The 26,386-nt window shown below is 36.5% G+C and overlaps 1 protein-coding gene across 2 annotated transcripts in view; it reads left to right on the top strand.

Annotated features, from left to right (window-relative positions):
- Nucleotides 1-26,386, top strand: part of LOC148517309 (potassium channel subfamily T member 2) — a 1,089,312-nt gene that overhangs the window by 816,821 nt on the left and 246,105 nt on the right. For both annotated transcript variants that reach the window (XM_088478860.1, XM_088478861.1), the window contains 5 exons: nucleotides 3,058-3,238; nucleotides 6,079-6,243; nucleotides 7,392-7,528; nucleotides 17,409-17,472; nucleotides 22,223-22,331. In XM_088478860.1, the coding sequence (XP_088334986.1) occupies nucleotides 3,058-3,238; nucleotides 6,079-6,243; nucleotides 7,392-7,528; nucleotides 17,409-17,472; nucleotides 22,223-22,331 (656 nt within the window). The remainder of the gene's footprint in view (nucleotides 1-3,057; nucleotides 3,239-6,078; nucleotides 6,244-7,391; nucleotides 7,529-17,408; nucleotides 17,473-22,222; nucleotides 22,332-26,386) is intronic.

Below are 26,386 nucleotides of genomic sequence, written 5' to 3'. Positions count from 1 at the left end.
TACATACAATCTATATAAAAGACAAGCTGGATTCAGTTGCATGGTATCACTTGATTTTATGTTAGGTTGAATTATTAAATTATTAATTACAACAGAACATATAGCCGGTAATTTTTACTAGACCATAATAAATTACAGTTTCATTTTGATTTATCCATTATGATGCTTTGAATTAAAGCTGTATTGATGAACCAGAATTTACTGTTTATGTATACATTTTTCACAAGACTGTATAGACATATTGTACAACAATGATACTGTACATGTATATGTTAAATGTGTGAATACTTAAAAGAGATCTTTGACTCTAATGCACATCACAACAATTGCATAATGATAACCACATACAAAATCAGAAAACTTGATCTGTGGATATCATAGAGGAAGGGTTAAAACAATTTAGTGAATTACTGTGATATGCATTAAGTACAAAAGAGGTCCCTCTTGCCTTGCCAGAAGTTACATCAGCATAAGAAGCAATGTAACGTCTCTTCTGGCATCCTTTTGGAAAACAGTCTGCACACTGAATTTCAATCTTGACATCTCATCATTTATTTAAAATAATAATATTTCAACAATGCTTTTTAAAAAATGATAAAATATTAAAACCCACTAATTGACTATTTCACAAGGTCCTGTGTTCCTTCTGCCTGTGTATATATATATATATATATATATATATACATACTGCTCATTAAGTCATTAAATATACCATGTATGACTCACTAAAAAGCCTGAATGAGAAACCAGTGGCCCACAACATTGTTGTTTGGATTAATGCAAAAAATAAATAAATATGTTTTTTAATATAACATGTCATTAGAAAATAATTATAATCTTTGACTTTTTGCAGAATAAAGTTCACCTAATGAATCTAAAACATATGATTATGAACAATCTAAGATGAATAACATTCATTAAAGTTTGTCAGCAAGTTTTCTTTAAGGGCTTGCTTATTGGTCTTATATAACAAAACAAATATACTCAATAAAACTATTAATCAGAAAATTAATTTCTTTCTTTATGTTATTGCAAAGTGTAAATCATACACATTATTGATAACCCTGAAATTTTTAACTAAAGTATTTTTAAATTATTTTCAATGTATTAGTCTTTTATTCAAATGTTATTCTGTTAAAATGATTTTATCACTATTTAAGGGAATGTTAATTGAGAGTTCCTGTTAATAGAATTTTAAATAAAGACACAACACACACACACTGTATACAGTAAAATGTTATTACATACCTACCTATCCCATTCACACATACTTACCTGCTGCCAGTTGATCTGTCCCCTTCTCCATGTAGAATCACGTTTGAAGGACGTACATGCAAAAAAGATCCGATACTCACCTCCATCCTTGTGCTGGTCTCCGTAGCATCCAGGGGGGACTTTGCAAAAAAACAAACTGCCCCCCGATCCTTATACTTACCAATAGCGGTGTATGTGTGTGACCACATACACCACTAACGGGCACTCGAATGATCAGTGAGAACTGTTAGGAGCAGCCAGTCAATCAGCAGCAGCTAACTGTAGAGTGGATGCTGATTGGCTCCGGCTCCTGACTCACTGACCAGCCCAAGTGGGAACTGTCAGGAGCCAGAGACCAGCGCAAAGATGGAGGTGAGTATTGAATCTTTTTTGCAGGTACATCCTCCAAACGTGATTCTACATGGAGAAGAGGACAGATCAACTGTCAACTGGAGGTGAGTATAGGATCTTTTTTTTGCGGGTACATACAAATGGATTTCTACATGGGACAAGGGTACATGAACATCTGGCAGCAGGTAAGTATATGTGAATAGAATAGGTGTATGTAATAAAATGTTACTGTATATGGTGTGTGTTTTGTGTCTTTATTTAACTATTTATTTTACAGAGGAGGAACGGGTACCAGCCGCCTGCTGGCACTTATAGTTCCACAAGTGCCAAAGGGTAGGCATGCTGGCACCTGTAGTTCCACTGTAAAATACAATAGTTTACTACAATTTAACACTTTATTACACCCGTACCCACAGCCCGGGGGGGTGTGAAGAGCCCTGGGCTTCAGACAAAGCCTGGGGTTTTAAGAGAGGGGGGACCCCTTCTTGGGGGGTCCCCACCTCCCCTGAAAACCCTGGCTTGGCCTGACTGGCTTGGGGTGTTAATGCTTTGGCCCTGGAGCCCGGGTGATAGGGTCTCCTGTCTGAGGCATTACACCCCAGTCCGTTTGTGTCCGGTGCTGGTTTTAAATATAGTGTGACCCCTATGCAATTTCTTTCCCCCTATATTTAAAACCAGGAAAAGATTTGCAGCCTGGTGCTGGTATCCAAATTAAGGTGGAACCCTACTCATTTTGTTCCCTATAATTTTAAGAACCAGGACTAGCTGACCAGTGTGGGGCTGGTTATGCTTTTTTGGGGGGGACCCTATGTATTGTTTTTAAAATGAACCATATTTTTAATATTTACAAGCAGAAACATAAATAAATCACAATGATCTGTGTATGTTTCTGGCAAACTTGCAGCTCTGGAGGTGAGTGTTTAAAGCTTCAATTTCTAAGCGAGTTTGCTGTCATCTCACTCAATATTGTCATCTCGATTCTTGGTAAATTTGCAAGCTGTATATTTTAGGTGATAAGTACTTCTGAGTTTGCCCAATGGTGATAAGATTCGAGTTTGCGATCTCTTACAAGTGAGAAGATAGAACTCTCTCCCAAACTCACCAGAGTTTGCCTTTAGTAAATTTGCGAGATGAAAAACATCCCTAAACTCACCAGAGATTGTCATCTTGATCAGACTCATTCTTAGTAAATTTACCCCTTAGAGTCCCGTGCTCAGAAACACTGCGGTTCATTAGAAGATCTATTTAAATGACACAGGTCAAAAAAAAAGTCTTCCATTCTGTTTTTCTATTTATTCAAAACAATCTTTTGGTTAATAGTTTGTTGTTCTTAATTTAGATAATGTGCTGCTGTGTGAGACTACAACCTCATACCATGTTATTTTATAATGTCAGCTTGTCCTTTACATCTTTCTGAACTGACCATTTTCAATTTTATGTTGTTTTTTTCAGTATCTGTGGGATTCAGCATTTGGAGAGAGCTGGAAATAACCTGACACTTTTTGATTCTCTCTACTTCTGTATTGTCACTTTTTCCACTGTGGGTTTTGGGGATGTGACACCAAAAATCTGGCCATCCAAACTCTTGGTGGTCATAATGATCTGTGTGGCATTAGTAGTTCTTCCAATCCAGGTAACAAATCAGCAGTACTTTGAGGAAAAACATCCATAGCAACTATAATATTCATTTACAGTAGCCACTAAAACTTCCCATCATAATGTATAAGGATTATTTCTGTTACATAGGAAATCACCAATCAATCACAAAAACGTTGCTTTTTATTTCATTATCTCACAGTGAGGTAAACGTAGAAACACTACCCTCATAATCAATGTCTGCTTCCTCTAAATTTCTAGAACAGATGACAATGCATATTATATAGCTCAGCAATTGCAGTCCTTGATTTATATAACTCAAATTGTTAATAGTCAATTGGGAAGCCTAGTATGCCTTTTATTATATAAAATAGTGAATGTGTTTTTCCATTTTTACAAGTTGCTTATGATGTATGTTCCTATTCTATACTTTATCAATGATGCATATATTGGGGCTGAAGAAGGGTTGAAGATACAGTATGTCTATTTGTGGAACCAATTTTGCTTGTTTCCACTACAGATGAGTGGTTTGGTTTTGCTAGAAACTGAACTTCCCCAAACTTTGGGGTTCCAAATAGAACTGAGTCCCAACTGAGTTCTTCTCGTAAGTTCAGAACTTGGATTTTAAAACAAAATCTTGCATATTTTGGACTGTGTGTAAGTCCCTTCCTCATGATCTCAGGTGCTGTGAGATTGTGAAAATTTACTGGAAATTAATGTTAATAATACTATAGGAACAAAAACAGGTCCAAATTACATGATTTTAGCTGTTTTTATCAATTTTTAAAGAAATCCAAAACCAAAATGGAAACTGAACCAAAACATTTGAGTCAGGTTTTGCCAAAACCAACACCAAAGCATGACAATGATTTTATGATGATGATTTAGAACCAAAACCAAAACACAGGGGTTTGCACACATCTTTAGTTTCCATACAACCATGGGCAATTTTTTAGAAGTAACTTTTGCACATAAGAATAGTACTGCCACAAAAAAGCATGAATTGTGATGATGAGTATCAAACCAAGCATATGGATAGATGCAATCAGGTTACAGAGATTTGTACAACTCTGAATATGGGTGAATAAATGCATTTATTTCTGTGCATGCAATGTGGGAGCATTTATGACCGACTTGTATTCAACTCTTCATCAACCATATTATCTATAAAACAATATCTCCATAAATTTTAGTTACAATACATAATCTCATGGATAAGTATGCAATATGAGTTGCCGTAGTTAACTGGGTATGCTGCTAAGTAGTATTCCTGATTGGCACCTCTACAGTAAGTTTCAAAATGTTTTAAATGGTGTATTTGTTCTGCAGCTCAGGCACATAGGAACTAGTTCCAGGGTACACAGAATGATAGATTTGTGTACATCTGGTGCTGGACTAGGGGTTCCCCAAAAGATGATATGATAGATGTATTATATACCCCCCAAAAAAATATGAACCCTAAATAAATTAACTAATTTAAGGGATCTAATTTAAGGGTAATTCTGATAAAAAATGTTTAAAGATAGGAGATTCACTAATTACTTATTTTCATGAGATTAATTGTATCTCATAATATCTATTATTGATATGAGTAATTAGTGGTTCTCCTATTTTTAAACATTAGTAGAATTGCCCTAAAATCAGACCGTCATTTATTTAGAGTTTGCATGATTTTATGGGCATAGTCTAGCACCAGAGATAAACAAAACTATCTTAGTCACTGGGTGGTTATTTAGCAAAATGTCACTGTAAACTATTGCCTCATATTGAGGAAATAATAAAAAAATGTATTGGGAATTTATTAAAATGATCTTGTCAGGATAATTGTCTGTCCTGGTGAAGAGTAAAGAGTAAAGCTAGATTACACTAATACTATATTGCTGGGTTTGAACCTGGCTTGTCTACTGTGTATAAATGACCATCACTAAGCAATGGGCACAGTTTTTGCCATAGAAAATACAGTTCTATGAAATCTGCTGCAATACCCACATAATAAAATGTCCTAATAAACAATGCAGCAATCCTCCCAAAAGTACCATTTTCAGGATTAGGATTAGGAGAAAAATACTTTATTAAATAAGCCTATGAGTCTTGTATGGAACTCTCCAGGAACCTTTATATATGTTATTTCTCCAATTGTACTGAAGTTAACTAACCCTAATTACAGATAACTAGACATGCCAAACATTCATAAAGCCCAATGTGCTTGAATGTTGCTTATTCATCACATGATGTGTTACAACTATGTATGAGTCTCAGGGTGCAATTTTTTTGGTGTATTATTATTTTATAATAGGATGTGCATTTTTTTATAATCACTTCTACTTTTTCACTATTTTATTGTGTTGATTTGTTTGTTTTTGTTCATAAACTGCACACATGCAAAATAAAATGATCAATATTTTTTGTTTTTTATGTGTTGTAAGACAAAATAATATAATTATTTAATACATGCATTCAATTGTTTACTTTTTGGGCTTGCATTATTTTTATGGTATTTTTAGAGAGCTTTTAATTTTAACTTTGTCAATAATGACAACAACAGTCACATCTGAAGAAGATAATAAACCACTATGCTACCTTAGCCAATAGTAGATCATAAGCACATATTTAAACCAATACAAATAAATATTGTGATTTGACTTATAAATCAAGTTATACAAAAATGTTTGATTATAGTGCTCCTTTAAAAGCCTGTTGTCACTTGTATGTATCTCTGCTTTTAGAGTAAATACAAGTTTTCTAAATACCATATATGAACAAAGAATCCTTTGATTAGTCCAGTGTCCCTAGACTATTACACATTTTTTAAGCAGTACCTCAAATATCAATGATCTCTGTTCTACATCTTGTTCTCTTACACTGTATGTCTCTTAGTTCGAGCAATTGGCCTATCTATGGATGGAACGGCAAAAGTCAGGAGGGAACTACAGTCGTCACCGAGCACAGACAGAAAAACATGTAGTCTTATGTGTCAGCTCTTTGAAGATTGATTTACTCATGGATTTCTTGAATGAATTTTATGCACATCCTAGGCTTCAGGTAAATCTGTAAAAAGTAACTATGAAGTGATGATGATGCTTTTATTTACATGTCTATGACTATCATAATGCCGCATTATATTTACCTCCTGCTCATGTTTTACAAATGGTCTCTATGAGCTTTATAAGACACTTAGGGTTTTTTTTATCAAAATAAATTGCATGATATTCTCTGAAGATAGACTTTTTAGGGGATATTCACAAATTAGCAGAAAAGTGTTATCTTAGACTTCTAAACATGTACTATTTTAATTTGAATAGATGTTAATAGATAGCTGTGTTTTCACTTAAATTAGTTTTTGTCAGTGTTTGACACTGTCTGTGGATTATTCCATGCCTCCATAACCTCATGACACTGCCCCTGTGACATGCAGTCCTGTCCACAGTAAAATAATCATGTAAGTGGATAGGGTACTTCCTCATGCGTGATCAGCACACATGACCAGCACACTCATATGATGACATAAACATTTAGATGATCTGATTTCCTACAGTATGTTGAGGAAAATTATATGATCTGAAAATAAATAATGTATTTGTGTAAGAAACAAGTTTCATTTGAGTATGCAGATTTTTTTACATTAAAAATTTAAAAAATAAAATGGAATTTGTTTTTTCTCTAATAGTGACTTTGACTATAAATGAACAAATCCTTATTGCTGCTCACATTCAGTTTCCTCAAAGAATTTGAACCCGATCAGATGTGTAGCTGTGCATTAGCTCTGAAATAAAAAGGTAGATTTAAATACTAGTTATACTCAAAGATGGTTTATTTGATCTGGCTGGTGATTATTTTATAATATAGATCCAAATAATTTTCCAGTCTTAATAAAAAGTATACATACAAATGATGCCTGAATACAAAAATGCTCAGACCCTAGGCAAACACATCTTAAAAACTAATAAGATCATCTGAGATTTTAGGTACAAATTATGTGTGAGATAGAAGTAGTACAGTATAAATAAATTGTAAACATATACAAAATAATATACTTCTAAATCTATTACTATTTTCTAAAGAGATGTCTGCTTAAGTAGCAGAATTTACAAATATATCCCAGTATATAGTATATCCTAATAAGTTACCAGGTGAAAAATATGGGAGTGTAAATGTATCTATAAATAATCTTCATTTTCTGTGTGTACCAGGATTATTATGTTGTGATTCTTTGTCCCACGGAGATGGACGTTCAAGTTAGACGTGTTCTTCAAATTCCTATGTGGTCTCAAAGGGTTATCTATTTACAGGGCTCAGCCCTTAAAGATCAAGACCTATTAAGAGCAAAGTAAGTGAGCATTTACCCATCCATACGATGCTCAAGAAATTAAAAACTGCATAATAAAAATAACAATATGTGTTAGTGTTTTGTGAACCACGTCACCTAACTCATATACATAAACCTAAGGTTTCACATATTGCATTATGTTATGTTTTGGTTGGAAAGTGGACACTGCCCATTGAACTACTAAAAAACAATTATTATGTCTTCATTAAACATAACTTTGCTTTACTGTCAATGTTGGGTGAACTGTATTTTTACATAAACATACTTGAAAAACAAAAAATCAGATCCAATTAACAGCAATTTTCTCTCTGAATCCCAAGTGATACTATAATGTGGGTTGTTCAATTAGGATAATATTACGGTCTTTTGTTCTCACTTAATAGAGATGCGACCAAAACTGGCTACCTGCATTTTGCGCATCGAGAGGTTCTATTCCTATATATTGCTTATGTGTTGCCCTGACGTGGAATACAGTATTTCAATTTAACATACAAGTTAAAAATAATATTAAAATAACAATTATGCAATATTTTAAAACACACAGTGTAATGTGATACGTGGCATATTGACTTTAAAAAAGAGACATAGTAGGTAGTTAACAGATTACAAAAATGCACAGTGCTGTGTATATTGTGGTTAAAATAATAATACCCATTTTTATTTCAGACTAAGTTTGTCCTCTTTATTTCAGTCCCATTACTAATTCACCTACAATCTGAAATGAATAACTGAACAATTCAGAAACATCACAAGAAGTTATCACTTGTAACTACCAAATGATTACACTGCTGCACAGCTTCATTATCTAGTGCATTGTTATACATAACATTAAATGAGTGAGATCAATTTCTTCAACAATGTCTATGCAAGCTTGTTATCATTTCCTTCTATATGCCATAGTTTTATTACCATTATTTGATACAATTTCTACTCCCCTTGGGCCCAAAGTTAAGATAAAAAAGGTTTGAAATGTTATAACAAAGACTATTATATAATACATGCTGCAAAATTCAATTATGAAGGGCTGATTTTTTTTTCTACTTGAATTAAGTTTTCGTTTTATTTGAAAACCTCACTTTTTAAGTCATGCAGTGCAAGCACAGCAGTTGCTATACAGAGATTTCAATTAAGCTATTTTGGACATGAAACAAATCTAGGACGAGGCTTGGTCAGATGGCAACTACTGCAAGATGTACAAAAGAATGGGGTTTGCGGAAATAATCCACAGGAGAAAGGTTTTTTATTGTAACACTTAGAAATTAAATAGAAGGTATCCTAGGTCTCTAATATACAATTTATTGAAATGTATATTAAGCAGAGTATATTAAGCTGGTAGGTATATATATGAACAAAGTCCGGCACTCCTGTACTTAAATATAACCCGCCCAGTGCCTTTCCTCAAAATGAAATGATCACAGTCTGGACCCTTATATACATTGTTGTTAACCAGATTTCTGCATTTAGCTTCCGATCCTCTTGAGTGCGGAATGCTAGTGTACAAGATTATGACATATATGGTACACATAATAGCATTTTGAGGTAAAGGAGATAATGAATCTAATTTCACAAAGAAATTGGTGGTGTCCTTTAAGAATGTAGTTAAAGACTGCACTTCAGGCAGTAAATAATAGTCCAGTAATTGTGCCACAAAATAATGTAAGAAATTTCTCGCAGCTGTTATAGGCCGCCCGGGTGAATTTTGGACATTCTTGTGCAGATTGAGTATCATGTAAAAAAATCGGAATTGTCGGTCAATCTATAATTAAAGAAGAATTACTGCTCTCACCCTTGATGAATTGTGTGCGTTTAGTGCGTAGGTTTACCGATGACTTCCCCTCCCCAGACAGTGACCGCCAGTCCACATACACCCACCAGCATGATATCTGTACCTGCACCACACTGATTGTCACATGGACTAACTGCTTATTACTATCAGCGGGACGCCGCTGCAACTAGTACATACCAATAGACTTTTGCAATAACATCAACACTACCACTACTATTATTTGTTCTTACGGACACCTTGAAGTAACGAAAGGACGCTAAGATATTTTCAGTCACCTGACCAAGTTGGTCCAACCGTCCAAGGACCAACCGAGGGATAGTGGCCACCAACTGTATCCATTGCCGACATTTATATTGATTATATTGTCCATATTGTTTATATTATATTATGTTCCATATTGTTTTATGATGCAGTAGGGGATATTCATGATTATCTAAATCCTTGATCTGTTTCATTAATATATTAATTTTTTGTATTGTTTATTTATGACAACATAGTAAAATATTTTAAATACCACCATATCCTCTTCTTTGTTGCACACTCAGATCCTCTTCTTTATATGTATATCATTGATTATTTCCATAGAAACAGCGCTAAACCTACACACTAAACGCACACAATACATCAAGGGTAAGCGCGGCAATTCTTCAAATTTCCTCTTCTCCATTTGATATGAGAGGAAAGGCAACCTCTGTTTTTTTAACCAGCAGCACACCCAAGCAACCTCAAACCTCTAACCCCGTTCAGTGCGCAAGGGACCCAACACAATATTATTAAAAATCTATAATTAAAGACTCCTTGGTCTTTTTGTAGATAATTTGTTGTTCAACAACAAATTATTTGGATAGGAAGAAAAATAGATACTCTTTATGGGGGCACACTTTAGTATAGAGACTGCTTAGGCAATAATGTATGTCTGTAAATGTAAATTTATAATATATAGAACTTAACTTTTATTCTATTTTAATATTAGAAAAAAGTGCAATATTGATTATATACAGTGGCTTAGATACTATGAGCCAAGTTGTGTGAGAAGATATCTCACTTTGATCACTTGATTTCTTAAAAATAAAAATGGCAAAATATTGATAAAGAAATAACTGACTGATCTTATTGGTATTAGTCATATGTGGGTTGATAATCTATGCTTATAATAAAGTTGTAATGGTTGTGTCTGTGCATATAATTTTTTTGCAGAAATGTACTCCTTGGGACTGTGTATGAACTATGGAGATAAAAAAAAAAATTCTGAATTTTTGTTTGTCTGTCTGTCTGTTCATTCCAGCATCACGCAAAAATAACAGGCTGAATTTGGATTGCACTAATATTGTATACCTTAGTCACCTAGAAAGAAACTAAGGTGTGTATTATCTCAATGTGACATCAGTGAGATGAGCAATAAAGAAAAAAACAGACACTTGACATGTGCCGTGTGTAAATAACACAAACAAGCAGCGGCACTCGGAGACAGAGAAAGGTTAAAAAATCAGAAATGTGTATTATTCTATAGCACCAACGTTTCAGGGCTCAGGACGCCCTTTTGTCAAGGTGTTTGCACCTTGACAAAAGGGTGTCCTGAGCCCTGAAACGTTGGCACTATGGAATAATACACGTTTGTGATTTTTGAACCTTTATCAGTCTCTTAATGCTGCTGCTTGTTTGAGTTGTTTACCTGTAGAGTATTAGAATATTCTCCAGAGGGCACCGGAGCATGGAATACAATTTGTGGAGAGTGCCGGTCAGCTCTGGATATATATATATATATACAGTATATATATATATATATATATATATATACATATATATATAAATATAGAAATCACAAGCAGTAGGTGGCACTCCAGGACTTTTAAAGGACCAAACTAATGATGCCTGATGACTGTTTCAATCAATAAACCAAAATGTTGCAAAGCTGTGCAGTGTGCTACATTACTTTGGTCCTTTACAAGTCCTGGAGTGCCACCAACTGCTTGTGATTTCTATTATTTTTTTTTGGTCGAGCACCTGGGTCAAGTCTGGAAATGGTGAGTGTCGGTTTTGTGACTATATATATATATATATATATATATATATCCAGATGGGGGTTGGCACTCACTTAGAGCAACAGACAACACGGCCTGGGTGACCATTCAACGGTACCATAAGGCACCAATCAATACTCCAGTCATATAAAAAATGCACTCACCAGGGCTTCTCTTTTCAGGCTTTTATAATGAAAAAATAGACAAAACCTACTTATAAGGTCAAGACATGTCCTGTGTCACACTGGTGGTGTCCTGAAGAAGACCGTGTTTATGCGGTTGAAATGTCGACTTGTGCCATTTGATCATGTCTTGACCTTCTAAGTAGGTTTTGTCTATTTTTTCATTATAAAAGCCTGAAAAGAGAAGTCATGGTGAGTGCATTTTGTGTATGACTGGAATATATATATATATATATATATATATATACATGAGGGGGTTTCATAAAGTTTCAATTATACCCATGAAAAGAATGAGATAGAAAGTTAAATGTGGTTTGTTGAACTTAAGTCTTCTCTACATAGTTACCATGTAGAGTCACACATTTCTTCATGATTTTCCCTGCAGATTCCTGCACCTTTTTTCGGGGGGTGAGGAGTGTTCCACTCCTTGCTCATTTTCTTTGGTCTCCAAAACGTAAAGGTAGACCCAATATTTGACCAAAGTCATGAGACGTGCAAAGAAATTCTCTTAATCTTGCTCCAAAAGAGTCAACATCCGCTGTGAAAGTTCACATCAAGTTTGCTTGTGAAATAGAGTCAGTAAGTGGGGAACCCATCGTGATGACACTTTAAACATGTGCAGTTGTTCATGCATAATCTTCCACACTATTCCCTAACTAAAACCAACTTCTTTAATAATTACTTCAATGGTTATTTGTCTGTCTTCGAGGACAAGAGACTCCACTTTCTTCACTGTGTCAAAAACATCCATGATTGATGGATCAAGGCGCATCTGAGAGGGACATGTGTCCATTTTGAAAGTTCCTTTTCCACCACACTACAGTGTCATATGATGGACTTTCATCACCATAAAAAGCCACCATTTCATCATGGATTTGGTGGGCGCTGTTTCCCTTCAAATGTAGGAACTTAATAACACTGCAGACTTCAATTTTGGCGATCATGCAGTTTACTGACACCTGCCAGCTATGTAAACTAAACAAGTTGACATAAGTAGCTGTTTTACAACATCATACACACAGCAATCAATTATTATGTTGATCTGATTACTGCCAGATATCTCAATAACTAAATGGTGATAATTTAAACTTTATGATACCCCCTTGTATCTATCTATCTATATATCTATCTTATATATATATATATATATATATATATATATATAACACAATTAGTGCTGAAAAAAATTTATAGAACAAATATAAAGAGTGAGTACAAAAAAGTCCAAAACTGTGATCTTTTGAAATAAAGTCTATACTGTGTATAGGTGCACTGTAAAATCCAGGTGTAGGACGGCCAAGCTCTTTGTCAGGATTCACACCACCTCCTCCAATCTGAAATATAATAAATGACAAAGCTGCCTCCTATTGCAAATGAGTGCAATTGCCACCAAAGTGAATAAATACAATTTTAAAAGTGAACCTGTACCATATGAATAAATTAATTGGGTTTATCTCAAAGTATTATAGGTCAACATGAAGTCATCCACATAACGAGTAGTTTTTAATGGATTTAATAGAACTCCATGTAGAGTCATTAAGACTGAAGGAAATTCGTACGGGTTTATCAGCAGGAACTCTTGCTATGGTCATCATGTGGACACAATGGCTTCAAACACCTTATCTGGAAAAACACTCACTCTTAGCCGAGCGTGTCTGCACTTCAGTAAACCTCACGCCAATTTTTTTCTCCCTATATTTAAAACCAGCTCTGTCCCTGCTGCCTGGTGCTGGTTCTTAAATTACATTGGAACTGTACACATTTTTTCCATGTAATCTTAAGAACCAGAACTGGCTGGCAAGTCCGGTCTGGTTAGTCTTTTAGGGGGGACCTCGCGTCATTTTTTAAAATAATATTTAACCCTTTTTTACAAGTCTTAACACACAAGCAGCAAGCACATATATCACTGATATGTGAAAGCTGCTAGCTCAGGAGAGATTTGCAGAGAGAAAACACTGCAATCTCTGGTGAGTAATCTCCTGCAAAACGAGATACTCGGGAGAGATATCTCGTTCTGCTTCACCATCGGCAAACTCATTTAGCCTCAAATCGCCTGTTGGTAAATTTGGAATAAAAAAAGTGATTAAATCACCCAAGTGGTATTGTGAGCATCGGGATTCTGACTGTCAGCATGCTGACAACATCCCATCACATACAGTATCATGAACAGAATTTCAAATGTAGTCTGTTAGTCCTTGTAATAGCATATAAAATAATAATAATGAATGGGCCAGCGGCACATTCAGATACTGTACGTTAATGCATATATTTTAATATCTTAAATCCCAATTAATCAATGCAATATAACATAAATCAAAATTGTCTCCCTTGTGAGTGTCTCTACAAAGTCCAATGACATCTATGACATTTGTAACATTTTAGCATCATTACCAAGGCTACTGACATTAAAGGCAATAAATCATGCTCTCAGTTCACAGTTGCATTTTACTCAAAAATTGCATGCATGTGAAAATGTAAAGCAGCACATCCACTAGCAGATGAGGTAACAACAGTATGATTACAACATCGTAATCATACCATCATTCCCCATCCCCTGCTGTGCCTACACTGAATGATTAGTAATTCAGTGTAGGTACCCTCCATTATCCCTGAACATGGCCAATCTGTCGTTATCGGCAGATTGACCGGCATGTTCAGCTGATTATTGATGTTGGAAATGACCAGCGGGACCGCGCATCCTGGTCGTTTCCGATATTATAGTGCACAATTTGTGCAAGATTAATGAACGTTTTCATAATTACGATGTTGTAACGGTACAACCGCTCATTAATATCAGCTAGTGGATACGCGGCATAACTGTAGAGACACAGCCTGTGCAGACAATCAAAAGACATTTTTCTCATAAGCTTAATAACAGGTGGTTCAATAGTTTTAAGGTGCTCTAATAGCAAACCATATACTTAATAGATAGTATTTATTTAATTTGTGATTGCATAATATGTTTTGCCTACGTTTTAAGAAAAATTTTACATTTGGAATAAATTCATATTTTCCTTTCTTTCTATCAAATTATTTTTCAAGTCCCTATAACCAGTCAAAAATCTATAAATGGAAGGACAGTTTCCTGTCTGCCAAGTCTTATTGGGATAATGACTATAAAGATCAGAGCCGTAACTAGATTTTTTGGTGCCCTGTGCAAGAAAGAGCATTGGCGCCCCCTCATTTTTCAAAGGGACATAATGCACCCAAAAAAGGGCCATGGCTTCATGGTTAAGGGCCAGGGAAGAGATAGGAGAGGCCAGGAGATGCTGGGGATGATTTAAGAGGAAGCTACAAGCAAGAATGATAATAAACAGAAATTTGACAGGCCCAAACAGCGCCCCCTGACCTGTGGTGCCCTGTGCGATGGCACCAGCCTCACTACCCTAGCTACGGCCCTGATAAAGATGGGACATAAATAATTACATATGTTTTTCTTTTTGTGTTTTGTAAGATTTTGGTAATTGTATATTTTTAACAATGGAAATAAATGCAATATTAAAAAATATATATTTATTTAAAGGAGCGCCCCATAAAAGAGTCTCTTTTTCTTTTCTTTGGAGCTCCACTGAACTGGTCACACTACTTCTGCTATCACTGTCATGCACAGCATAGAAAAGCGAATGAGAAAATAGGGGACCATGCGTTGGGGGAAAGATAGGCAGGAGAAAGAGACAGCAAATCAGGAACTGTGTGGCCAACCACCCTCTTGCAGTAGGCAGTGCAAGGCATCAGCACCAGTTACCTCTGATGCAGCACCTTCTGTTGATAGTAAAAAGAGAGTGAGAGGTTTCTGTAAGGAAACTGGGTTAATCACTGGTCTCTTGGCCAGCGGGAGTCAAATGAGCGCTACCATGTGACATGGACTAATGTACTGTATGTTTTGCTTTCAGCTTGTTTACAGTACAGCCTTGTGGTGAGCATACCAGGCTATTTCTTTATAGTAGTAATAGCCAATCCACTTTGTTTATGTTTGATTGATGTGGACTTAATCTAATAATGTGTATGCTTCATAGCTGGTCAATATACAGGCTAGGTAGCATGATTGGCATAACATCCCACCAATGAATACATAGTAACAACTAAACTCAGCATAATCTAAGGTTACATTGCTGTAATGAACTGATAATTTCCACACACATTTATAGAACTGATATAAATTAAGATAGATACTGCATATCCCTACTAATGTTTATTTCCAAAACTAACACATTTATGCAAATTAATCACACGCCAGTACTTCATCTGTTCTGATTGCATGTCTGTGCAGCTAAATAATTCCCTTTCTCAGTGGCATAAATTCATCCCTGACGCCCGGAGGCAAGTTATAATTTAGTGCCCCCCTGTCACAGTCGCTGACACTGTAATGTAGCAATTTGCATGCTGACAGGCTTTAGATAGACAAAGGCAGCAGCTGATGGTCTGACATGGAGCTCTCCACTAGTGTATGGTGGCTTCTCAGGTGCCTGGAAGGGGTGCCACTCTGGGTACATAGTTACAGACCTAAATGGGGTGAATATGTTGTGGACAATGGAGGAGGAGCCCCTTGAGAGCTGGAGCCCGGCGGCAGGCACCTCCATTGTCTCCCATAGTTCTGACTCTGCCCTTTCTTAAGAATCAGTGGTAACAGTCACCCCTGTAGTATGACAGGCAGAACTGCCACCAGCCTTGCAGAATTTGTATTATATTGGAAGTCCAAGATTCGACTTAATTAAACTTTAGTGTATTGCAGAAAGAATATATATATATATATATATATATATAATCCAAAAGATAATCGGCACTCAAAGAACATTGCAATCAATCGGCAATTGATAGCAATGTCCTTTGAGTGCCGATTATCTTTTGGATTCTTCATGTTTTTTCTGATAGGCACCAGGACTAGTTGTATGAGGATTACAGGAGTGCCGGCAGTTTGTATAATAGTACAACACTCCATCTCAACAAGGTTTGGGAGAATTAACTATTAGTCCTATTAGAGGGGAAATGTATTAAACCTTCAAGAGATAAAGTGACGTTGCTCATATTTATAGTATCTAGCACAGACTATAAAATGACAGAACCTGATTGGTTGCTATGGGCAATTTCTCTACATTATCTTTTAAATGTGTGATACATCTGCCCTATGTGAGGTCAAGAGCAGACACAGTGAATGGTAAGTTTATTGTTGCAGATATTGGGCTATATTTATGAAGCGGCAGCTTTTGTAAGCTGCTGCTTCTTGGCAGGTTGGAGCTGAAAATTTAAAGTGGCACTCACATTCAGTGTAAAGCATGCCAGGCTTTACACTGAATGTGATTGCCGCTTTAAATGTTTTTAAGGGGTTGTAGGAAGTGCAAGTATTCCAGTGTCATCCTACACTTCATTGTCATGTCATTTTTTTTCCATTCAAGAACATTTGAAGCAGTTAAGAGGATTACAATGCACATAGACACTTCCCATGTAATGAAAATATATACACAAAAGTAAACAATATAATAGTGAGTTATGTTTATGTTTAAACCAATTGTATTTTAGGAAAATAATTGAACCTTTTATTGAAGGGTTGGTCCTAAATTTATAGTAGGGTAGTATTTGAAGTGATATTTTTACACTTTTCTTCTGAAACTTTCTATACAGTATCGGAATCCCACAAAACTACCATAGGCACAAAGTACTTTTTAATAAACAGTTCCAACATTTGTAATATGAGAATACATTTTTGTAAAGTGGGTAAATATGCGCCACTAAGTAGACTGAAATGTGATGCAGGAGAAATTTTTATGGTAGATAACTTGAAAATAATATGAGCTGCAAATATATATTCAGCCATTTCTTATATCATAAATAAGAACAGCTGTTAAATGCAGCATTTTAAGTTCATTCAATTTCAAATATGTTTGTCTTTCTAGGATGGATGATGCAGAGGCTTGTTTTATATTGAGCAGTAGATGTGAAGTAGATCGAACAGCAGCTGTAAGTAATGTTTGATTCATGTATAATGCATTTAATTTATTAATTATTTATTTATTTACTTATTAATATAAAAAGGTTTTCACATGTCTATGTATACTGTATGTGTTTCAATCCTTGCTATCGAAATTGTGGGCACAGATGTAAAAGATTCCATATTTGTCCCTTTTGGCTATCTACTGTATGTGCAAACAGTCTACGTAACTTGAATGTAGCCTTGGTCATTCATCAGTGCAATATAATATAACAATGGCTTTTGAGATACTTCTACAATACTTATAATACACCCAAATCAACCACAAAAGTTTGAGTGAGAAGTGACAATAGTCTAAAAATCTTCCAGTTAAAATAAATAGCAGTAAAAGTATTTTAAAATAGAAAACATTAAAATTACCCTGCTACAAAGTTGGACCACTCCAGACCCAAATACTTATGGATTTATTTAAAACCTATATAAAATAATTTCCAGGTGCAGATAAATTATCAATATTCACTGATTCTATAATGATGAATTAAATAATTGCTGCTCCTGATAGGTATTTCTGGTTACCAAAAGACAAAGAAATTCTAAAAATGAATAATAAATCACCAATAGGAACACAGGCTATTTTACTAAATACCAATCAGTAAAAATAATTAATATATTATCTGATAAATATCTAAAGTACACATTTTTAAACACTCACATACATATAAAAAACAGCCATGTAGCATTTAAAAATATATATAAAAGGAATCAATAGGATTAAACCAATGTTTGCAGTTTTAATGCAAAAGGATATTTGATACCACAAAATGGGACTTATCAAGGTACAGTAAATTATTTCTTAAGGATATCCACATGTAGTTTTTAGTAGAACCAATTTGTATCAAGTATAGACTTCCAAATAAAAGAGTTAGTCAGGCTATAGAATAAACTGGAATTGTTGAATGCACCAGCTAGCAGTCCAAACGATCCGCTGATAAATATAATTATACAGACCAGATATTACTAACAGGATAGTGTAGTCAGAATTGGCAGCAGTGTAACAAGTCACAGGGGTAAATGTATCAAGCCTTGGAGAGAGATAAAGTGGAGAGAGATAATGAACCAACCAACAGCTCCTAACTAATATTTTAAACACAGCCTGTGAAGTGATAGTTAGGAGTTGATTGGTTGGCACTTTGGGCCTGATTAAATAATGAGTGATATGCTTTTTATATCTTGTTGCTAATTTTAAATGGTGCTCCAAGCAATCAGCTCTTAATTGTTAATTTATAGGCTGTGTTTGAAAATTTAGTTAGTAGCTGAGATGGTTGGAGCACCATTTAAGATTAGTACTGAGTGATAACGAGCACATTGCTCATTATTAAATGGCCCTTTATCTCTCTTCACTTTATCTCTCAACAAGGCTTTATACAACTCTCCTAGAGAAAAAGAGATAGGGGGAAGATAGAGATACTGTACATGGCGGAAAGCAATACATGAGCTCACTCCCACTGTAAAAGAGAGCAATCCTAGCTATGTGCAGGTTCCACAACAAGTCAATGGTTCAACTTAGATATCTCCCACATTGATGCCACTCACAGAGTCCGATCACCCTGCGACATCCTATCTGAGCAGCTAATCATGTTCTACTTATCATTCAGCAACTTCTAGAAGATAATAGTTACATTGGTTGCTAGGAAAAACAACTCTACTTCTAAAAACCTGCAATTTAGTATAAATATACCCCTCAGTGTCTGGTCCCATGACACTGAAGCTACGCACCCCCTACCTCCAAGTGCTGGGACTCAGATCAACTGGAAAGAAAAACCCAATGTAGGTGGCCCCCATATATTGCTTCTTTCTTATGTCAAAGCACTCCCTTTGGGGCCAGTTGAATCAACATACTGTAGGTCCCACCCTCCAAAAGTAGAGTCACTGCGGCCCACCAGCAATACCCTGGCGCCCATCACCAGGCCAGTCCAACCCTATACTGTATATAGATATTGTAGGAGGTTCACATTAGGATGCAAATTAAAATATAATACAGTAGATTCATTAGCATAGTAGGTGACTGATTATAACAGTGGTTATATAGCAGATTCTTTAGCAATTATACAGGAGGTACATTGTCGCCTGGGCTGGCGCTAAGTTGTTCAGCACCCAGCACCATCCTGTGCTGCCACCCATTCCCTCCCCCTGTGCGTATACCAATAACACCAGCAAATGGGAGGATGGCAGGGTTTTCCGATGCCAGCTGGTGTGGAGTGTAATAATTTTCAGCCAGGGTGCAGGGTTGCGATCAATTGGCTATGGCACTCTGGCCGCCACTGATCGTATCACACTTTTGCCCACATTGCCATCACCAGAAGTGGTCTACTTTCATATCTGACTAAACAAGTCTTCTGGACGTTCACAATCAATCATGCAAAAAAAGGGACTGGGTGCAGATCCTTGAAACAAGCTCCATTTAGCATATTACTATTTTTACCACGATATTAGTGTAGTTCACATAGAGTACAACAAAATTGGAACCAAATAAAGTAGAATATAATATATAGTATAAAGAAGGCATTACATGCAAATATTTTATGAAGCATAATTAATATAAGGAGATACTTATATAAATAATTCAATAATTTTAATATGATTACTATGCATGGTCACAATTTTGTTATACTCATTATCATAACATATAGGAACCATTATAAAGGGGAAAAAAGAAAATGAAGAAATAAATGACATGTACATATAATCAATCTGATACACCAACAGCTTTAAAATATATTAATCAGTATTTAAAAAACCCAGTGCATTATAAGTTCTCGATGATTAATAAGTCATCCTACCACAGGACATTAAAATATCTTAAAATCTGCAGTATTCATTTTTTTAATGTCTTGGCACTGTGTGTGCTTAATTTTTTTTACATTTTTCTCATGTTTTTAAATTGGCAGTTTAATAAATTAATTGTAATTAATTAAATTGTTGCAATGAGAAAAGTTTAAAATAATCCACAGTCTTTTTCATACAAATCTTGTTTTCTTCTTCAATATTCTTTAACATACTAGGTGCAATCATATATTTAATACTCATAGGCATTTTTATACAGGGACATCACACACCCAACACCCAAAGTATTCTCACCTCACTTCTGCAAGCAGGTCCCTCCTCCTCTGTGGTGCCATCTTCCCAGTGACATATTCAGGAAGACGGTGCTGTGCAGTGACAGTAAAATCTCTGGCACTGTGCCAGAGTCTTTGCTCTCTAGGGCGCATGTGCCATCTTCCTGAATACCACTGGAAAGATGGTACCGCGAAGGAGGAGGAGGGACCCACCGCACTTTTGTGAAGCAAGGTAAGGTTTGAAGGGGGGTTCGCTGCTCAGATAAGGGGGTTCCACTGCACATGAGCACCCTCAGGCATTATTATGTTGGTGTTCACACTCCTAGTTTTTTTAGAAAATGGCACCTGTTTTTTAGGCAGAATAGAAATTAATGTCCATAAGTCGAATGTTCCAGTGTTTATTCAACAAGTTTTTAATTTTGCTTTAATTGACATTGAATTCAGTATTAAAAGGTAAAATATATTTATGTTTTTCTTTTGCCTGTATAAAATAAGATAGTTATAAAAAATTATAGGTTATGTCTGCACTGGAGTTAGACTATAGTTGATTGTTGATTAAATATCAATGTAAATAACAAATAGCCAAATTGTTTAAGGGATATGATTTGTATCATCAAATGATAGTTGACCACCCAACAATAAGGACTAGCAAATACTGTAAATAACAGAAAAAGACCCCAGACTGACCTAGCCTCCTACTTCGATCATATTCCTTTGCCCACCTTTGCATCTAGTATTCAGAATAATTTGGACTTTCCCATTTCCCCTGAGGAGGTGGAGTATGCTATTAAGTACATTCCTAAAGGTATTGCTGCGGGAGTGGATGGAATCCCTATTGAAATTTTATAAAACCCATATTGGTTACTTTGCCCAAAATTGTTGGAAACATTTAACACCTTGTCTGAGGTTCATTCTCTGCCCCTTGCAGAGGCCCTGATAGTGTGAACCTACTATACAATAGATATATCCTAGTTTGCCTGAGCTGAAAATTCCTTGGAGATCCTTTGATTCAAGAATAAAAGCAGCATTACCAGATATGCATATTCTGATCTATTCTCTGTTATAGAAAGTATTTTAACCCTGAATTCTCATTACATTTACTTTATATTGTGTTATATTTGGAGCCCCCTATTCTTTTGTAACCTCTTCAGATTCCAAACATTTAAAGCCCTGTTTGTTCACTAAATGATTTTAAGATAATTAGCTGGTATAGGGGGGTCACGGGGGGAATCGCGATCGTGGTAAGTAGAAGTAAGGGGGGTCACGGGGGGAATCGCGATCGTGCGGGGGGATTGTTGATTAGCGGCGGCCGGTTGGCGCATATGCGGAGGAGCTTCACAGGGACAGAGCTTTATCTCAAGCTCTGTCCCTGCAAGGGATTTTTAATAAATCCTTGTGATATTGCATAAATTCACAATGCAATTTATGTTGGTAATATCACACTACAACCGCATTTTAAATGCGGATTGTAGTAAATAGGGCCCATTATCCTTTACCATTAATACTAATGTGTTTGTAAAAACAAACTGTCTAAGATAGAAGAAACTTGGAACAATAGCAAAGTATTCTATTTAGTTTGTCAGAATTATATTCAATATTATTATGTTAAAAGTTTATTTAATATGAAAATGTCTGTGTAATTTAATATATTTTTGCTATTTAGGACCATCAAACTATATTAAGAGCCTGGGCGGTCAAAGACTTTGCTCCAAATTGCCCTCTGTATGTTCAGATATTGAAACCTGAAAACAAATTCCATGTCAAATTTGCAGGTAATATTTATTTTTCTAACTTAACTAATACTTAAAGTTGGGGAGACTGTTACCATGATGAACAGTTTACTAAATAGTACAGTGCTTTATGAGGTTAATGAGTTTATAATTATGACATTTTAAACAATTAATGAATGTCAACTAATACAAAATATGTAAAATAAAAAATATATTTTACTATGCTTTCATTAATAAAATTATTACACGATATCTGAATCAACGAGGAAAACCCAATTTCAGTCCAAGGTGACAATGAACTTCATTTCCTAGACCCATAAAGGGCACGAGGAAATTAGGTGTTCCTTTGAGGTTGCAGAGATTCCCTATCCTGCACTTATAATATACTATCTCAAGTTTAACAGACATAGGGCCTGATTCAGAGCCGCTTGCTGCTAGCGAGCGCTCGCTCTGAATCAGGGCGGGGATTTTTTTTTTACCAGGCCGCTCGCTAAGCTTTTGCAAGTGGCCTGGAGCCCTTCGCGATTATCACGACCATCGGGCTTGCGAGGAGACCCTGTGGTAGGGTCTCAGCTCTCGCAAGCCCGAGTGGACTCCCTGCTCTAATAGAGTAGGAAGTCCACTACTGACATCACAAGTGAAGTCAGTAGGGCCACCTACAAATGCCTGGTGTTCCTAAGGGAATGCCTGCATTTGTGCAGCCACCCTCCCTCCCCGCCTACAAAACGGGGCGAGCTGTCAATCAATATCGACAGCTGCCCCGTCTTGTAGCGAGACCCGTACCGATGGAGCTGCCAATGCTGGATGGGTCTCGCGCATGCACACACCAGAGGTGTGGCATGCGCAGAGGGGGACCATCGACCCGCTTGCAAGCACTGTGCGCTTGCGAGCAGGACTGAATCAGCCCCCTAGTTGTAATCCCATACCTTTAGAATATAGATGGCAGTATAATTCTACCTAAAAACAAAATATGTTATTTTATCCATTCTAGTATTGTCACAAACAGTGGCAAGTTGACTGGGCTAGTCATTTCCAGTGGTGTGCCCTCCCAGGGGCACCGAGAGGGGGTTGAAGCAGGTACAATTTACCCGGGCCCGGGTTTCCAGAGGGGCCTGGTGGGGGCCCGGGTCCAGTGCTGCCCCCCCTCCCTTCCTCCCTCCTCCCTCCCTCGCAGCAGCCAATGCAGTGGGAGATTGCTCGCAGCTGCTAATCAGCAGCCACAGCAATCTCCTATGCCTTAAGGGGGGGAGTGATCACACTGATCGCGCCCCCCCTGGCTTTGCATCGGGCTGAGGGGCTCACAGCACCCTCTCCCCAACGCGCGGCACTGCAAAAGTATGTTTTTGTTTCTCAAGGGGGCGTAGCCTCGCCTCTCGGCATTAGGCCATGCCCCTTCCTTACCTGGGCCCGGCATCACTCTCTACGCTCCTGTGCCCCCCACTACAATTTTCTGCAGTTCATCATCTTGCCTCATGAATACTGGTAAAACTCCTGTCTCCACAGGGATCAGGCCACATCTACATTAGTTTGACCATGAAAGCTGGTCTACCTGAGGCTTCCACAACAGCCTCAGCAGCAGAACACAATTGTTTTTGCCCTATTAAACACATTCTGGACATACAGTCTTTGCTATGTTATCATACCTGGCATTCTTGTAGCTAAAACTCTTACGTTCTTAATATACAGTACATGTTCTGCCTCCTGGCTTCTTGTTTCTGACCATTGTATTGCCCTCACACTGTATTGCTGCATTTACAGTGAGAGGGCAATAAGATTGAAGTACTGTACAACTACAGTACTCTTTGGTATTAATCTCCAAAGAATCATTTTTTTGTATTAGAAGAATTTTAGGCACATTCATTCCCACTCACAAATCACCAATTCCCATAAAATGGCCAATTTCTACAAACAAACGTCGTGCTATAAAGCTTAATTCTTTAAGTTTTTCAGATCATGTTGTTTGTGAAGAAGAATTTAAATGATAATACTTATTCATAAGGTTAATATAGTAACACATATTACAGAAGCATAAGAATATTCTTATTCTTATGCTTCTGTAATCATATTTAGACCAGACTGTTATCCTATGTGCTTTACGTGGATTTTCTGATTGCCCTTCTTGCATCTAATGTTCCTGCCAAAGTTATTAATAATCAGTTACACTTCCATGCTCCATCCATTAGTAGTATACCTGTGGCTAATGAGTTTATATATATTTTAATGTGTGTTACCCTGCTTAAGGTGAGAATATAGATGGTGTGGAGTGGGTGAAAGTTGGAGTTACCTCTACGATAGATCAACCTTCTACTTTTGTCTGGCTGCACCACCTCAGATCACAGCCAGCTGAGAGCCAAGAGTTCTTCCCCAAGAAACAGTAAAATGCATAACCAGGCTAGCATGCACAAGGATGGAAAATTTAATTCAGTTCACCCCATTCGAGAACTGGAATGGGGCAGCAAGATGGTTCTAATAAATATAAGGAGATGTAAATGTATATTGAGTTCACAATAAATTATATACAGCCTCACAATTACTGGTAATTTTATCACTAGTGAAAAAACAAACAGAGATAGTTATCGTCTTTTTACTACTAATACAAGGTAATAAGGAACCTATAAACCTATTAAGTAGCTCACAGAATAATACTATAAAAATACAGAATGTGTCTTTTAGGCAAATTCTACAAACCTACACAAAAACTGGATATTCACCTAAACCTAACATAGCGTGCATTCTGTTAGCACTCTGCAAATGTCACTCTAAGTAATGGAGGGTACTCTAGCACAAATGTCCAGAACACTATTAAATCTGATTTGGCTCTCTAAGTGACTAGGATGCAGGTAGTCCAGGTTACATCTGAGCCTTTGTGTAACTTTGGGGCCCTTAAAGTGTATACACAGCTAGGAGTTAGATAGCAATGCTACAGGACTGATATGTATATAAACGTACAGCAAACTATGGGATAGATGTATTAAAGCTTGGAGAGAGATAAAGTGGCTGGATATAAATTACTAACAAATTAGCTCCTGGCAGTCATTTTACAGGTTTGAAAAATTACAGTTTGGAGTTGATTGGTTGGTACTTTATCTCTTTCCTCTTTATCTCTCTCCAAGTTTTGATACATTTCCCCCTATGCAGCAAAAAGGGGGAGAAAGCAGATGCACACTCTAAGCACTAAGAATATCGATTATCAAAATATATATAATAAACTCCAACAATTAACATGGTTTTATAATAAGGTTCTTAGCACATGTTTGGCCATGGGTTACACATGTTGGTCATGTTACTTGTCTGGTGTAAGAAAAACTGTGGATTAGAATGCTTGATATGAGTATTTTATGTTAATGATGTAGTGGGTTTTAAACAAAGGGGTTGATTTTGAGTGGCACGCTGCTGTGACCTCTTAAGTGTCTTTTACCATAGTCACATCTGTGACTTTATGCTAATACATTTTGAGTCTCCCATATCCAAATATTTCAAAATATGGAATATTTTTAGCATGACAGAGAAAGTGAAACCTTTGCTTTCTGATGGTTCATTGTACACAAACTTTGTTTAAAGCACAAATTATTAAAAATATAGTATAAAATAACCTTCAGGCTGTGTGTATAAGGTGTATATAACACACAAATGCATTCTGTGTTTAGATTTGGGTCCCATTCCCAAGATATTTCATTATTTTATGCAAATATTCCAAAATACGGAATATTCCGATATCCAAAATACCCCTCGTTCCAAGCATTTTGGATATGGGAGACTCAACCTGTACTAGTATAAGCCCTTCCCTAGTGTGTGTCCAAATGTGCAAGAACTGAGAAATCCACTTTGATCATCTTTAAATGCAACAATCCTGCTTGGTGCATCTTTAGACACAGCCATCCGTCACACCACCAAAACTTGCTCCAGCCCCATGTTAGGTGCAGATTCTTCATCAGAGTGTGGCCTCCACTGCAAGCAATTAAGCAGCCAGTTATGTGACACACCCACAACATTTCCAAAGCATGCCCATAAAGCACTGCACCTTGAACATCCACCTCCCAGCCATTGTCCAGAAATGCTCAATACATTTCACACGCTGTGCACCTCAATCGCTACTG

This window comes from Taudactylus pleione, unplaced genomic scaffold (assembly GCF_031769625.1).
Source record: "Taudactylus pleione unplaced genomic scaffold, aTauple2 ptg000223l, whole genome shotgun sequence".
In the NCBI taxonomy this organism is placed as follows: domain Eukaryota; kingdom Metazoa; phylum Chordata; class Amphibia; order Anura; family Myobatrachidae; genus Taudactylus; species Taudactylus pleione.
The sequence above is the reverse complement of the archived record's forward strand: the minus strand, read 5'-3'. Positions and strand labels throughout refer to the sequence as shown.